This window comes from Nymphaea colorata, chromosome 6 (genome assembly GCF_008831285.2).
Source record: "Nymphaea colorata isolate Beijing-Zhang1983 chromosome 6, ASM883128v2, whole genome shotgun sequence".
NCBI lineage: Eukaryota > Viridiplantae > Streptophyta > Magnoliopsida > Nymphaeales > Nymphaeaceae > Nymphaea > Nymphaea colorata.
In genome coordinates, this window is record NC_045143.1 from 6,069,495 (window position 1) to 6,082,632 (window position 13,138).

General features: G+C 37.5%; 1 protein-coding gene across 1 annotated transcript; it reads right to left on the reverse strand.

The window, feature by feature from the left end:
• Positions 1 to 641: 641 nt before the first annotated feature.
• LOC116256104 (IAA-amino acid hydrolase ILR1-like 1) lies at positions 642 to 7,887 on the reverse strand. The gene is made up of 5 exons (XM_031632293.2): positions 7,349 to 7,887; positions 7,121 to 7,246; positions 2,356 to 2,670; positions 1,401 to 1,529; positions 642 to 1,326 (listed from the first exon to the last, which is right to left on the reverse strand). Exons 1-5 carry the CDS (start codon positions 7,700 to 7,702, stop codon positions 916 to 918), a joined length of 1,335 nt encoding a protein of 444 aa, XP_031488153.1. The 5' UTR covers positions 7,703 to 7,887; the 3' UTR covers positions 642 to 915.
• Between the last annotated feature and the right edge of the window lie 5,251 nt (positions 7,888 to 13,138).

Genomic DNA, 13,138 nt, shown 5'->3' on the forward strand with positions numbered 1-13,138 from the left:
CCTTCTAAAAGCTGGTCGAATTATATTAATTCACAGATCGCGCTGGATACATTACATGCCAAATCTTATCTTGTTTTGCGAATGAATGAACGGTTGTCCTTGTTTACACAACTATCCACGGGAAACCGCAACATGATTTGATGCCAAAAGGCATTGACAGCGAGAAAATTGTTCCATCTTTACAGCAAAAGTAGTCCATTTTTCACAAGGAAAATGATCCTCCAGATTCGGTAAGTTCATTGGAGTGTTGGCATCTTATGGTTCAAATGAGGCCTCCATAATTTTTGGAAATCTACTAACCACAATGATCTGTTCATCAAATGCTTATCACATGAATTTCATGGGGCATAAGACTGCTTCGGTGATTTATCCATGATTCTTAGAACTTTTTGATGTTTTTGAGTATTTTCAACTGATCAGCACTTGTCTGCAACATGGATTCATCCACATGTACTCATATTTAGTGAATACAGTTGATAAGCAGAGCAATACTGTTGTCTTGTTGACCCAGTATGGTTTCACTATGGCAACAAGGGAAGAACTGCCCCCTAGGATTATAAAGGATTACAAGTAAAGAATGGAGAAACTCTACTGTTTTTCGTGTCCATGAAATGCGAGAATTAAAAAGCGGTTGACCAAAATGAAAAGATTCAGTACTGAAAATTAACTTTAACGCAAACAGAAACCAGACAGTGCAATGCGCTGCATTTGTCCTGACGTTCCAAGATTAAGCTGAAAGGATCAAAGTTCTTACAGCATAATCAATTTATGAAGCATGATTTCAAGTGTGGTTATGGCATCCAGGGAGCAGGTATTGAAGGTAATAATGTACACTGATTTAATAGTGTTCAGAGTTTGAAACAAGTTAACGTCTGATATTTCTCTTCAGCTGGTGAAGCTTTGATTGACGAGGATTTACAACTCATCATGGACCTTTCCTGCAGACGACGGTGAGTTAGGATGTAATTCCAGAAGATACCTTGTTGCCAAGGATGCCTGCAGAACAGCGCCTATAGGAAGCACATCTTCATTGACAATGAAGGATGGCGAGTGTGAAGGTTGAAGTGGCCCTAATGATTCATTCTTCATGCCAACAAAGCAATAGAATGCTGGTATCTGCTCTGCAAAGAATGCAAAATCTTCTGAACCCATTAATGGCTGCATGTCTTTGATGATGTTATTTGCACCTAGAATATCCCCTGCAACTTTTTGAAAGTGTTCATGTAAAGATTTGTCATTGACTGTGACAGGGAAGAAAGGGAATTCCTTTTCAATAAAGTTTACAGTTGCACTACATCTTTGAACTGATGATTGCCCCACGATGACCTGTGGAACAAAGGAGGATCAAAGGTTAAATCTTTAAACAGAAGGCAAATTGTATGGTCTACCGGAGCATCTACCTCCTGGATTCGCTGCTTGAGTTGACTGAAACTTTCCTTTGAGAACGCTCGGAAAGTGCCCCCTATTGTTACAGAATCAGGAATGACATTGAATGCACCACCACCTTGAAATTTTGCAACCGTCACTACCTGCACATGACCAAAATTTTCATCAAAATATCTGACTTGAAGCAAGTATTAGGCAACTAAACACCAGCAGAAACATTCGGGCACACTTGGCACGCCTTTTTTTCACATTTCTAGTGAATGTTTATAGTTTCTGCTTGATGAATTTGATGCTGTATCAACAAATGAACATAGAAATTATTGTTTGTGGGTTGTAAAAATAAAGTCCATCTGCATATGTTTGGGAGAGAAACTTCAGATAAACGATGCAATATTAAAGACCTGGCTTCAAATTCAGGTGATTGGGCAATTTATTTGTAATAACAGTGTTGGATCCTCCAGATGGCTGTTACTGGTTGGAATCATGAACCCTTATTTTTGGTGGAAAGAAGTAGCATTTTAAATACTGATCTATAACCCTGTACACGACAATAAAGGAACATGAACATATGATTTACCTAACTTTGTGGTTTAGAAGCCCCTAGAAACAAGAAATAAACGATCTTCTTCATATGTGAGAAACAGAAAATTAGAGTATCACAGTAAACTTCAGACATATTGTCCACATATCGTCTAGCCTTCTTTTTTTGTCTGTGCATGTGAATGGACATTGCTCAATAAGCAAATCCTCCTACATTCCATAAAACCACTTGAACTCCTAAAAAATTATTGCATGGGCATTACAACAGTTCAACAATAAACTGGAAAAAATTAGTCAATATCCTGATTCTGACATCATGGTACAGAAAAATCTTCTTGATGAATTACCTGGAATTACAGATCATACTCAGAATTATGCATTGAAATGCAGCAAAATTCCCAAAAAAAGAGTGACGAAAACAATAAGTACCTGGGAGTCCAAGGGATCAGCTTCCCTTGAAACAATGTGTTGCAAACTAACAATGACATTAGATGCAGCTAATATTGGGTCTATTGAATGCTGAGGAATAGCTGCATGACCACCTTTTCCACTTATGACTGCCTCAAAGAAGCCACTTCCAGCCATAATTGGACCAGACCTAGATGAAACCTTTCCAAGTGGAACGGAAGTAGAGACATGCATTCCAAAAATAGCCTCAACATTTTCTAAAGCTCCAGCTTCTACCATTTTCTTGGCTCCTGCACCACCTTCTTCAGCTGGTTGAAAAATGAGAACAACAGTTCCCTGTGTAAAACATAGCAGAGCTGATAACATCATTCCCTTAAAACATAAAAATTTATCCACATTGAGGAAGGGAAGAAGCAAAAAAATCTAGCTTGATATTGCAGTAATGTAGCATATCAAGATTTAGGCAGCTACCACAACAGGTATTTAACACGTCTCTTTCCACGTTCTGTCATTTGTGGTAGACAAAGATAATCAATGGAAAAAATTCAAACCTAAAGAAATTAAATTGTTTATCAGCACAAGTTTCACTTCGCAGTTTTTAGAATAAACAATTCTATTTCCAGTTACAACTGAATAGTACAATGATATAGGGAATGATAAGCATGACAAGTTTTGTCCTTAACAATAAGGACAATTTATGGACAGACTGAGACATGAAACTTAATGTGCTACTGGTAGGTGTATGAGACTTTTCAATTGCAAGCAAAGCTTTAATTGGAAAAACATACAATACATTGAAGACAGCATAGTTACAGCACATAGAATCGGCTCATGTATGGGTTAGAAAAATTGAGAAAGTGACCAGTTTCACAGGCTGTATATGGATAAAACATCAAACGTGACATAACTTGTCTGAAACTCTAAACCAGATGCAAACATTAATTTTTGTTGACAAAAATAATTTGTCATGAATTACTTTAAGCTAAAAAAGCACAAGTTAGACATAAAAAATGAATCTATAACTCAAGTACATTGGAATGCAATATTCTGCCAAGCTTCAGCATAACCACCTGCCCAATCAGGAGGCTGCAAGTGCATCAATTATTAGTAAGTGATTAACAAACAGTTTCACAAACAACGATCAAGATAATCTTCGGTCATGAAGTTGCCTCAAATGCTACATGATTTAGAAGGCTCTCTTTCAAACTCATGAATGTTTCAGAAACAGCCAATAAATGCAGTAAACAACAGTAAGCACACAAGCATATAAATTCTGGTGCTTTTGAATAACTTTGAAATTCAAATATGCACACTGTGTTCCTAATGTCAGTCCACTTTAGTTTGTAAGCATGCTACCAGTCATGCTGAAGGAGGTGAACAAAGAACCAGCATAAACCACCTAAGGCCAACCTTAAAATCCACTCACCCAATAGGCTAATGCCACATGTTCCTGAATTCCGTCTTAGACTCTGGAGGCACTCACTATTAAAAACCTGCCCAATTTACACTAACATAATATCCTCCAAATACAGTTCTTACTTGATCACACCCTTACCTAAGCAAACAAAGACATCATGACCTAAACCAGCCAACAAAGCACCATTCACATCAAAGTCTTGATCCACTAGGGAATTCTAGTACCGGAAGTCTCCCAAATTCAAGACCATGTCATTCACAAGCTGCTTCTTGTAACATAAAACTATAGCTACTTTAGTCAGAAAAAAGAAATTTTGCAGTCATGGAGCGACAAATATAGTTAATAAGTCCAAGCATCCCTAAACAAAAATCTTCATAGATAAGGGAAACAAAAGCTGTTCAGTGGCTTCTGCCTAAGTGGATCAGCAGTCTATAGGGTCTCAAAGATGTACAACCACTAACTTAAACAGAAACAAGATGAACCTGACTCAACACAAGTAGGCCTAACCAGGGCATAATCTGCCACATACAACCACATCATCCACCAACAAGTCTTAATTAAGACCAACTCACTGGTTGAACTTGAACCAACTAAGAATCACACCTACTAGACAATCAGAAGTGAACCAACTCAAGCTCATACCACATCCACCAGAAACCTCACTTTAAATTTGAGAAGAAAAATCTATAGGTTCAATTGGTTCTTCTTAAGTTACTCTAGTATGTATCTAAAACTAACGTCAGGAATATTAGCAATCATTTCATTAAGTTAGTGAACAGAACCTTTTCCTTCAATTGCTTACAAGTAACCCATTTAAGCTTAATATCCTCAATATGAATTTCAGACTGGAATTTGGTAACATCATACCAACTTTACACACAAGCAATGATATTTTCTACATTGAATTTATCCAAAAGACATAATTTGACAAAATATGGATGCAAAAGGTGGTCTCCTTTACAAGACAATATCAGATAATCATATCCACTTTACTTTCTACTTCAGTTTACATAAGTGATATTAACTGCCAACAGTTAACATTGCACTAGCATATTTCATTCATCATTTTATAATTAGCATTAATTTCTCGAGTAGGGACCTTGTTCTTGCAGTCAACCTCTACATGCAGATTCCGTGATGTACCACCATTTACAAAATGAAACTAAAAATCTACATTGTAGGGACACATGATGAACCACTTTTGTGCCAAACAAAGTCATGACAAAAGGACTTCTGATGCTACTTCCCATGCCTGAATCAGTCAATGCAAGGTCAACTATGTTGAACATGATGAAGACGTCATGTCAGATAAACAAGGACCTCTTTAATCCCTAGTGACATTATCTTTTTCATTATATCTCCCTTCATTAGCCATTTCAGTTTATAGATCTTTGCACAGTCACACCTATAAAACTTGAATTTCAGAAAAAGGTTTACTGATCTTTTCTAACATTTTATAACAGAAATTATGGTTGTACAACAATTTTCATAAAAGCCATATACTCGTCATGTGCATACATTTTGTCCATGCTTGCATCAGTGCCAACATGAAGTACGAGACTAGAATTGAACACTAACCATTTCTCCCTGAGGGCTGCATAAGCAATGAAGAGCTTATTTCCTCCTATCAAATAGTAATATTAGTATCAAAATTAATTGCATTAAATAAATGTAGCATGACTTTGAATTTTACACGTCAAGCAACAATTCCCCCATGTGAGGATTTCTTTTAGAACATGCACTTCCACACTCTGGCATGATTTGTTTTACATAATTTCTGTGTTGCAACTTGTTAACCATAATTTATAGCTTAAAGTCAATGTCTGCAAATTTAGAATCCATATCATTGAAAGGATCATCTTATGAAGAAAATTGACATGATTTGTTCTCCACTTCTCCTCAAGCTTTAGAAATGAGATCAAACAAGCTTTTATGATTGATATTCACATGCATAAAGTAACATATGAGTCCATCCTGGTACAAATACTGAAAACAGACATGTCACAACAAAGAAAAAGAAATGGATCTAACAACTTTCCAAGAGATGATCTGTTCAACCTCACATAATTGCACTACCTATCATTTGTAGCCACGGTTACCATGTTCTCTATGCTCATATACACAAGTTGCTCATTATTCTGCGGCTGTGAAGAAAATTTGAGATGGATCTATCAGGCACAAATACACACATACACACTATATTATACGAGCAAGCGAGCGAGCGAGCGAGAGAGAGAGAGAGAGAGAGAGAGAGAGAGAGAGAGAGAGAGAGAGAGAGAGAGACTTAAACCCAAACCCTACAACCCAACAAATTGAACCATTTCAATTCACCCACATTACCATATAACAGATGATCACAACATCAATCACCTTGTTTACCTTCAAATTGTTGACCAACTGAAGCAATATATTTCCATGCAGGTTGCATGGACACAGTTGCAACAGAAGGTCTAGTATTGCAACATTTATTTGCTAACTAAACTAAAATCATAAAATTCCAAATCGCAAGATTTATTTTCATCCTGGCATATGCAAGTCCCATTTGACAGTTCTTTCTTCATCATAGCTTCTGCATTAGAAAAATTAGCTCTTCAACTTAAACAGCCACACATTTCTCTGCATAATAAGGATCATCAAATCTTTTATCTTTATAATCTGCGATTTTTCCATCATTAGTTAATTAGATAGGCATTTGTTGAAGGTAATTCTCCTAATCTTTTTCCATGTCTTATGAAAGGGTCCAGTTTTATGTATAAAATGTACTGCCAGACCATAGTCTGCCAATAATGTTAGGAGAAAAAAGAAGGCTTTATTTGCAAGAACATGCCAAATGCATGTGCAAAGGCACGACAAAGTGAAAAGAGTGTGCTTTTTTGCGTTTATTCTACCAATGTACTTGTCCCTCGGCACTGTGTGTCCGTCCAGAAAGAACTCCGCAAATACTAGGACCAAGAAGTTGTTTCAAAAGGAAAACAGAGGCTAAGGTTGCAGAACATTGCTCCAAAGACTGCTGACGCTTCTTGCCTATCTTCTTAATCCATGGCGTGGGATCACCCTCCTTCCACTTCATGCATAATCAGAATTGGACCCTAAACAGAGTGACTCCCGCTCTTACATGATGGAAGAAAGAACCTAGTAAACCGACTCCACAATACAAAGAAAATTCAAAGCCAGAGAGGTACCATATCATCTTTAAGGGACAACATCATGGAGTCCATCAACTGCTATGGAAGCCAGTCTAAACAATAGAGTGGAACTATACATTCATAAAAGCGTCAGGAATCAAAAAATCAGCAACAAGCCACTCAACCATTAAAACAGGAAAAGTAAGATCACGTCGAAAAGAAATTGATGGCGCCGGCAGCTTACTTGCAAGTACTCACGATAACTCTGAAGGATTTTCGCGGCTCCGAGAAGAATCGCAACGTGGGCATCGTGCCCGCAGGCGTGCATTTTCCCGGGGACCTTGCTCTTGTGCTCCCACTCAACAGTCTCCTACAGAAACAACCACAAACCAAGAAACCCGACCTCATCAAAACCAGAATTCAAAAGCACCCGAGTACCCCAAAACCCCAAGCCCCATCTCCCCAACCAAACCTGGATAGGAAGCGCATCCATGTCCGCCCGAATCGCCGCGAAGGGCGGCTTCCCGGTACCGACATAACCCAGGATGCCGGTGACGGCCACCGGCCACTTATAAGCAATGCCCATCTGATCAAGCTCCGCCCTTATGAGCTCACTAGTCTGGAATTCCTCGTAACCCAGTTCAGGGTTCTCATGAATTCTCCTCCTGATGCCCTTCAACCACTCCACAAAGCCCTCCTCCTTCGCCTTCTCCATGAAGGCATGAGATATCTCCAGAGGACTCACGGTGGTGGCACAGGAGCGACGAAGTGGCTCCCAAACAACAACAAGCAACAACAGAGAGCACACCAATCTGCACAAACCCATCCTCTCTCTCTCTCTCTCTCGCTCCCCTTCTCTCTACCTGAGGTTGGGACTCATAAATAGAGCAAGAGAGACAAACAGAGGGAGAGTTACACGCTCAAAGGACATGCCATGGTTCCAAAAGGCAGAAGGCAGAGAGGGGAGGAAGGTGATGCCCAAAGCAAATGTTCCACGCTTTCCACAAGGTAAGCGAGAAAAATGCTTCGCCAAATTGGGAGGTGACCACAAATGACGTGGACGGCTGTAATGGTTAGCGGTCGATCTGAGAAGGCTAGGTAAATCCTCAACTTGCATCCTCAGCCGTTGATCTGGTAAAAGGCACGGAGTTCAGATGTTTTACAGAGGCCAAGGGAGGGACTATGGCAGACCATGCACTGTACTTTCAGGACGACCTGTTTGGGCATGGTACAATTCCTGCAACTCAAAAGGGACAATGTCGGTCCTCGTTTCACGGCCATGTCACCGGCCATGGAGGCTCAGGTGAAAGTGGCCGGACTTTAATCCGACCAAACCCAAGTAAGTTCTGCACTTCGAAGTGTAAAATAATGCGAGTTTACGGCCACCACGGTGGTAAAAAGGAGAGTCCATTTAAAAAAATGAAACGCCCCACAGATGTTTCAGAAGCTTTAAAGGATTGATTAGTATCAGTAGATGGCAGGTTAAAATCTTGTTGAACTTAAGTACAAGAAAAACGACAAAGGCCTTGGATGGCAGTGAGCAGGTCGGCACCCTCCTACTTTATTCAACAAACGAATAAAAGATTGTACAATGCATGAGCATAAAGCTCGGACCTGGACAAAGCCAAAAGTTTGATGCTTACAACTTTTCTTCTGTGATGTCTGACTATTACATGTCTCTCGAGTGTAATTTAAATTTTTTTGTGGAAAGCCTGTCATCACCAACATGGCATTTATATAAAAGCAGTCATTGTCATATATGTTTCAGAAGCACTCGCTCTCCAAACACTATGTTTAGTGTTTGTGGTGAAAGGAGCATTGCAAGTAAGTTTGCAAAAAAATGTTGTTATGGATATGCAGAAGCAAAACAAGGCCTCACTTTGAGGCACTGACAGTATGCTTTGTATTTTAAGAAGACAAAGACCTTACTTTATTCTGGGGAGTTCTGCAAACAAGAGCTTTTCTTTTGCCTGCTTGTGTTCATTTTCTAATTGTTTTTGTCATGTATTTCTTATTTTGTTGTTGTCTTATTAGTTTCTGATTTATTTTACTTTTTCTAATTCTGAAGATTTTTTATTTTTTTCAAAATATTATTTTTTTTCTTATTTGTATTATATCTAAAAAAACTTCGCTGTTTAAAACTCCAAGACATTATGTTATAGTTCTAAAACATAAAAGATGACAAGGTTCCAGCCATCTCAATTGTTCTGTGATACGCTTCTCCCATTGTAACTGGTAATCGTGTTTGATACTTTGTGAGTTGTAATGGACTGCAGGCGGCATGGAAACTGTTGAATGAAGATAAAACAATGAATTTCCCTTCTCCCATTATATATGTATATAAAATGAAGGGAATCTTTGTCTTTCCGGTAGTTGCTTACTTCAGGTTAGTTGAATGACCCTTTGTCTCGCCCAAGTTATTAAATTCCGAATTGTTGTTGGAATTCAAACTAAAGTGAGGATACTAAAGTAATCCACTTCTTTTCTTTTATTCAGGTCGTTTTCTTGCTTCATGAATAATGCAATGCATACATGAAAGAAACCTGCGGGGTCCTAATTTTATACTAAAAGAACCAACCTTGAAGAGGCAAGAAAATAAATTTAATGTGTTGCTTTTTTATATAATATTTCAGCTGAACTTAGGAGTCTTGGTCATAAAAGAATATATTTTTAGTTCAAGTTATGACCCCTTGATTATTCAAAGACTAAATTCAGATGTCTCTCTCTCTCTCTCTCTCTCTCGCTTGTGACTCCCTGATTATTTAAGGACTAATTTAGGCACGTGAATGGTTCAAACTTATCCCGTATTCAAATGATTTTCAATCTAAATAGCTGAATATGATAAGAAAATTCAGATCTCATGCATGAGTAATTAGATCTGAATCCGTTATAACCCAGATCCAAGCACGTCATTACTTGTTAATTTTAAATCTAACTATTAAATTCTATGAAAACAGCAACGATCAGTTTTATGAATATCAGTGTGTATCAGCTCGTACTGACTAATATGTTATATAAAAACAAGTTAATGTAAGCATATGCAATTAGTTTGATATAACACTAACTGCACCTGACCTAACTTTTGGTAAGAAGAATCTTGCATTCTTAGAATATATATTTCTATAATCCATCTAGCAACAAAAACACCAAGTTTTGGTTGTAGAAAAGCATGGCATGATTATGTATTTTCTAATATGGTATTCTTCACTTATATACACATGTTTCGAAGACAATGTTCTTCTCATCACTAAATCATTTAATATAGACTATCCTTCATAAGGGAATACAAGCATGCATAAACCTCCTTTCTTTTTCTTCTTCTTTCATCATACGGAGCACTTATAGAGTTAGGGATGTCAATATATCTTATTTTGATCGGATATTTGATTGAACCATTCCAAAAAAAATTCGGTATGGAAAAAAATTTGGTATCTTATCAAGAAAGTGGACTGAAATCAGGTTTAAGAAATGACATCTGATTAGATTCAGACATACATAAATATCCAATCGGATTCAAATTTAGTTTTAAACAAATATTATACATCCAATGCCCTTATATATACATTGAAAATCGGCTAGATTTGATTCAAAGTTCGGATTCGGCTTTGGATGTGAATGTAAAAAGCGGACTTAGGTTGTGAAATAGGATTTCAGATTTGAACTCATATATGACTTTTCTTTGTTTGTATTCAAATCTGAATTCCAATTTGAATATATGAATATCGGAAAATTGGACGGGTGTTTGGAAAATTATGTGGTGGGAATGTAAGGGAGCACTTGAATGGGGATGCAAGTGGTTCTAGATTGTGTTAATTTCCAATATTAATTATTCGGTTTTGATTCAGTTTTTAGTGGACTTACTTTCCAGAAGAATTCAATCAACTTTTGAGAGAAATTCTCAAGGAACCGGCAGCTAAAAGGAACTTTAATTTTTTGGTATAAGATGACAAAACTAAAGGTCCTCTCTTGGAAATAAAATAACTTTTAACCAAGAGAAAAGTGGTTCTTTATGAAGCGTATTTTTATCATGTTATATTAAAATCTAATGCTTTCTTTAGTAGACGGCATTTTGGGAATCTTTCCCAAATATTGAGTGCTTATTTGTTAACTTTCAAAAGTGAAACAATTATTTATTATTTGTCCGATGCTTTTTAAGTGTCATTTGTGCAATTTTTTTCCCTTTTCACCTTCACCGAAGACGGTGACATATCAAACATGATTTCCTTTGTTGCTGGCTTGGAAAGACGTGACTTAAAATTTATTTGCATTAAAAAAAGATAACGGATATCACATCTAAAGGAATCGTTTGGTTGGTCGGAGGCACGTAGAACTGACCCCTCATAACTTGCCAAAAGAAAAACTTATTTTATATACACATGAGAGAGAACGCCTCCGTTTTGCATGGTGCCGACCTTCGGTCACGGGAAAAGAGAGGGCGAAGACGGCCGTGCATGGTCCCCAGACGATGCTTCAAACGCCCACGTGAATTCCCTTTAGTTTTTCCCACGTTGAGACGAACAGTCGGCCTGCAAGCGACGCTGGAAATTTGTTCTCCCTTTTCACGTTTTAACTTTCAAAAGATTTTGACGTTTCATTTGTTTTTTTCTTTTTTGTGAGTAGAAAGTTAGCAATTCATTGCTCGCAAAAGAAGGTGTGAAGCACTTTTCTTCAAGTTTCCGTGGCTTGAAGACCTTAGAGTTGCGATTTCACTGTTTACAGTTTCAGGGAAATAACACTCATGAAAATGAAACCAACCATGCACTTAAACATAAGAATTACAGTTTCCATTCTTGATTTTGCACTTGTGATTTAGAATATGTCTTTCAATTTGGAAGTTCAAAGTTGAGGTCGGTTCTTGAGGAAAGAGCAGACCGCTGCAGATGTTGGTGGTTGATCGGCAAGGGTGGTGAGAATTAGTTCTTTGAAGAGATCCTCCATGAAGAGTCTGAGATCGTGCCGTCCAAGGGAGTCGTTCAGGCGGGGCTGGCTGCCGGCTGCGAGTGGCCGAACGGCGAAGTTGAAAACAAAATTGAATTCAGCAGAGGACAGAGAGCTTAATCAAAATTGTTCTGTTAAATTCAATGATGTAATCGTTTAGATTTTTAAAATGTGTTTCTAAGCAAAGGAAAATTCTGGAGGGCTGATGTCCCTGATTTGAGGACAAAAGCAAACGAGATTTTAAGGACATCAAATTGAATTGTAAAGATTAAGTTACAAAGAATATAGAAGTTAAGGTGTTCTTCAAAAATAAAAAACCCTTCAAAAAATGAAAGACAAAGAGAAAAAGAGAAAACAAACAACAAACTAGTTTCTTTGAAGGATACCCTTTGTCTTTCTTGAAGGTTATTTCAGGTTCTTGAAAAAATAATTTGCTTTTTATATTTATAACTTAAATCTCTACCTCTTAATTTCCTTAAAAGGATGACCCGAATGATTTTTATGTAAGTTTGGTATATGAGAGTCTAGTGGCCGCACAGTTTCCATATATACAGGAACTAAAAATTTTCAATTATATGTATGTTTTGGCCTCTCATACATGCAGTCCAATGTAATGTATCAGAATTGAATTGTGACTTTGACTCTCTAGAGTCACATAGTTCACTCATATGAACAGTTTGATGTACATACCTTTTTCTCTTTACTTTTCTAACAACTGTCTATCATGATGAATCCGGTAATCCTCGTGAATGAGTTGGAAATAGTCATAATTACCATTTGCCACACATACATATATATATATATAAACTAATAGGTTCATCTTGGTGGTTGAGAGAAAAAATATGAACTAATATAAGATGAAGATGAAGAATATAAGATGAAATTCTCTGACCATCTGGATGTGTCCGATGTATATGAGGCTGTGTATATGTATCATATTGGGGCCTTTATAGAATCCAAACTACGACTCTGTCTCTCTCGTAAAACATAAAGAAGCCGACAACACTTGATTTGCTGCTCTTTTGGAGGATCTAATCTTTACAATTTTATTTTTTTTAACACAAGCTTTCTCAGACCTTTGAGAAAGAATGGACGAACCCAAAAGGAAAAAGCAAAGGAGGTGCCAACCTTTGATTCTCAACTCGTTTACACCGTAGATGCATTGAATAACATGTGACACAAGACAAACGGCATCTTTAGTATAAAAAAATATAGGACCTCCGCGTCTGGCCATTGAGATCTAGTTATGCAGCGAATATTGCTCTTCATTCACTATATTCAATGCATTAGCCCCCACTAAATGAACTTGATTTTCTTTGACAAT

Coding starts and splice junctions, on each gene's coding strand:
- LOC116256104 (XM_031632293.2), bottom strand. CDS start 7,702: ATGGGTTTGTGCAGATTGGTGTGCTCTCTGTTGTTGCTTGTTGTTGTT. Junction 7,247..7,348: donor TGGATGCGCTTCCTATCCAG/GTTTGGTTGGGG, acceptor TTGTTTCTGTAG/GAGACTGTTGAGTGGGAGCA. Junction 1,327..1,400: donor TCAAGCAGCGAATCCAGGAG/GTAGATGCTCCG, acceptor TTTGTTCCACAG/GTCATCGTGGGGCAATCATC.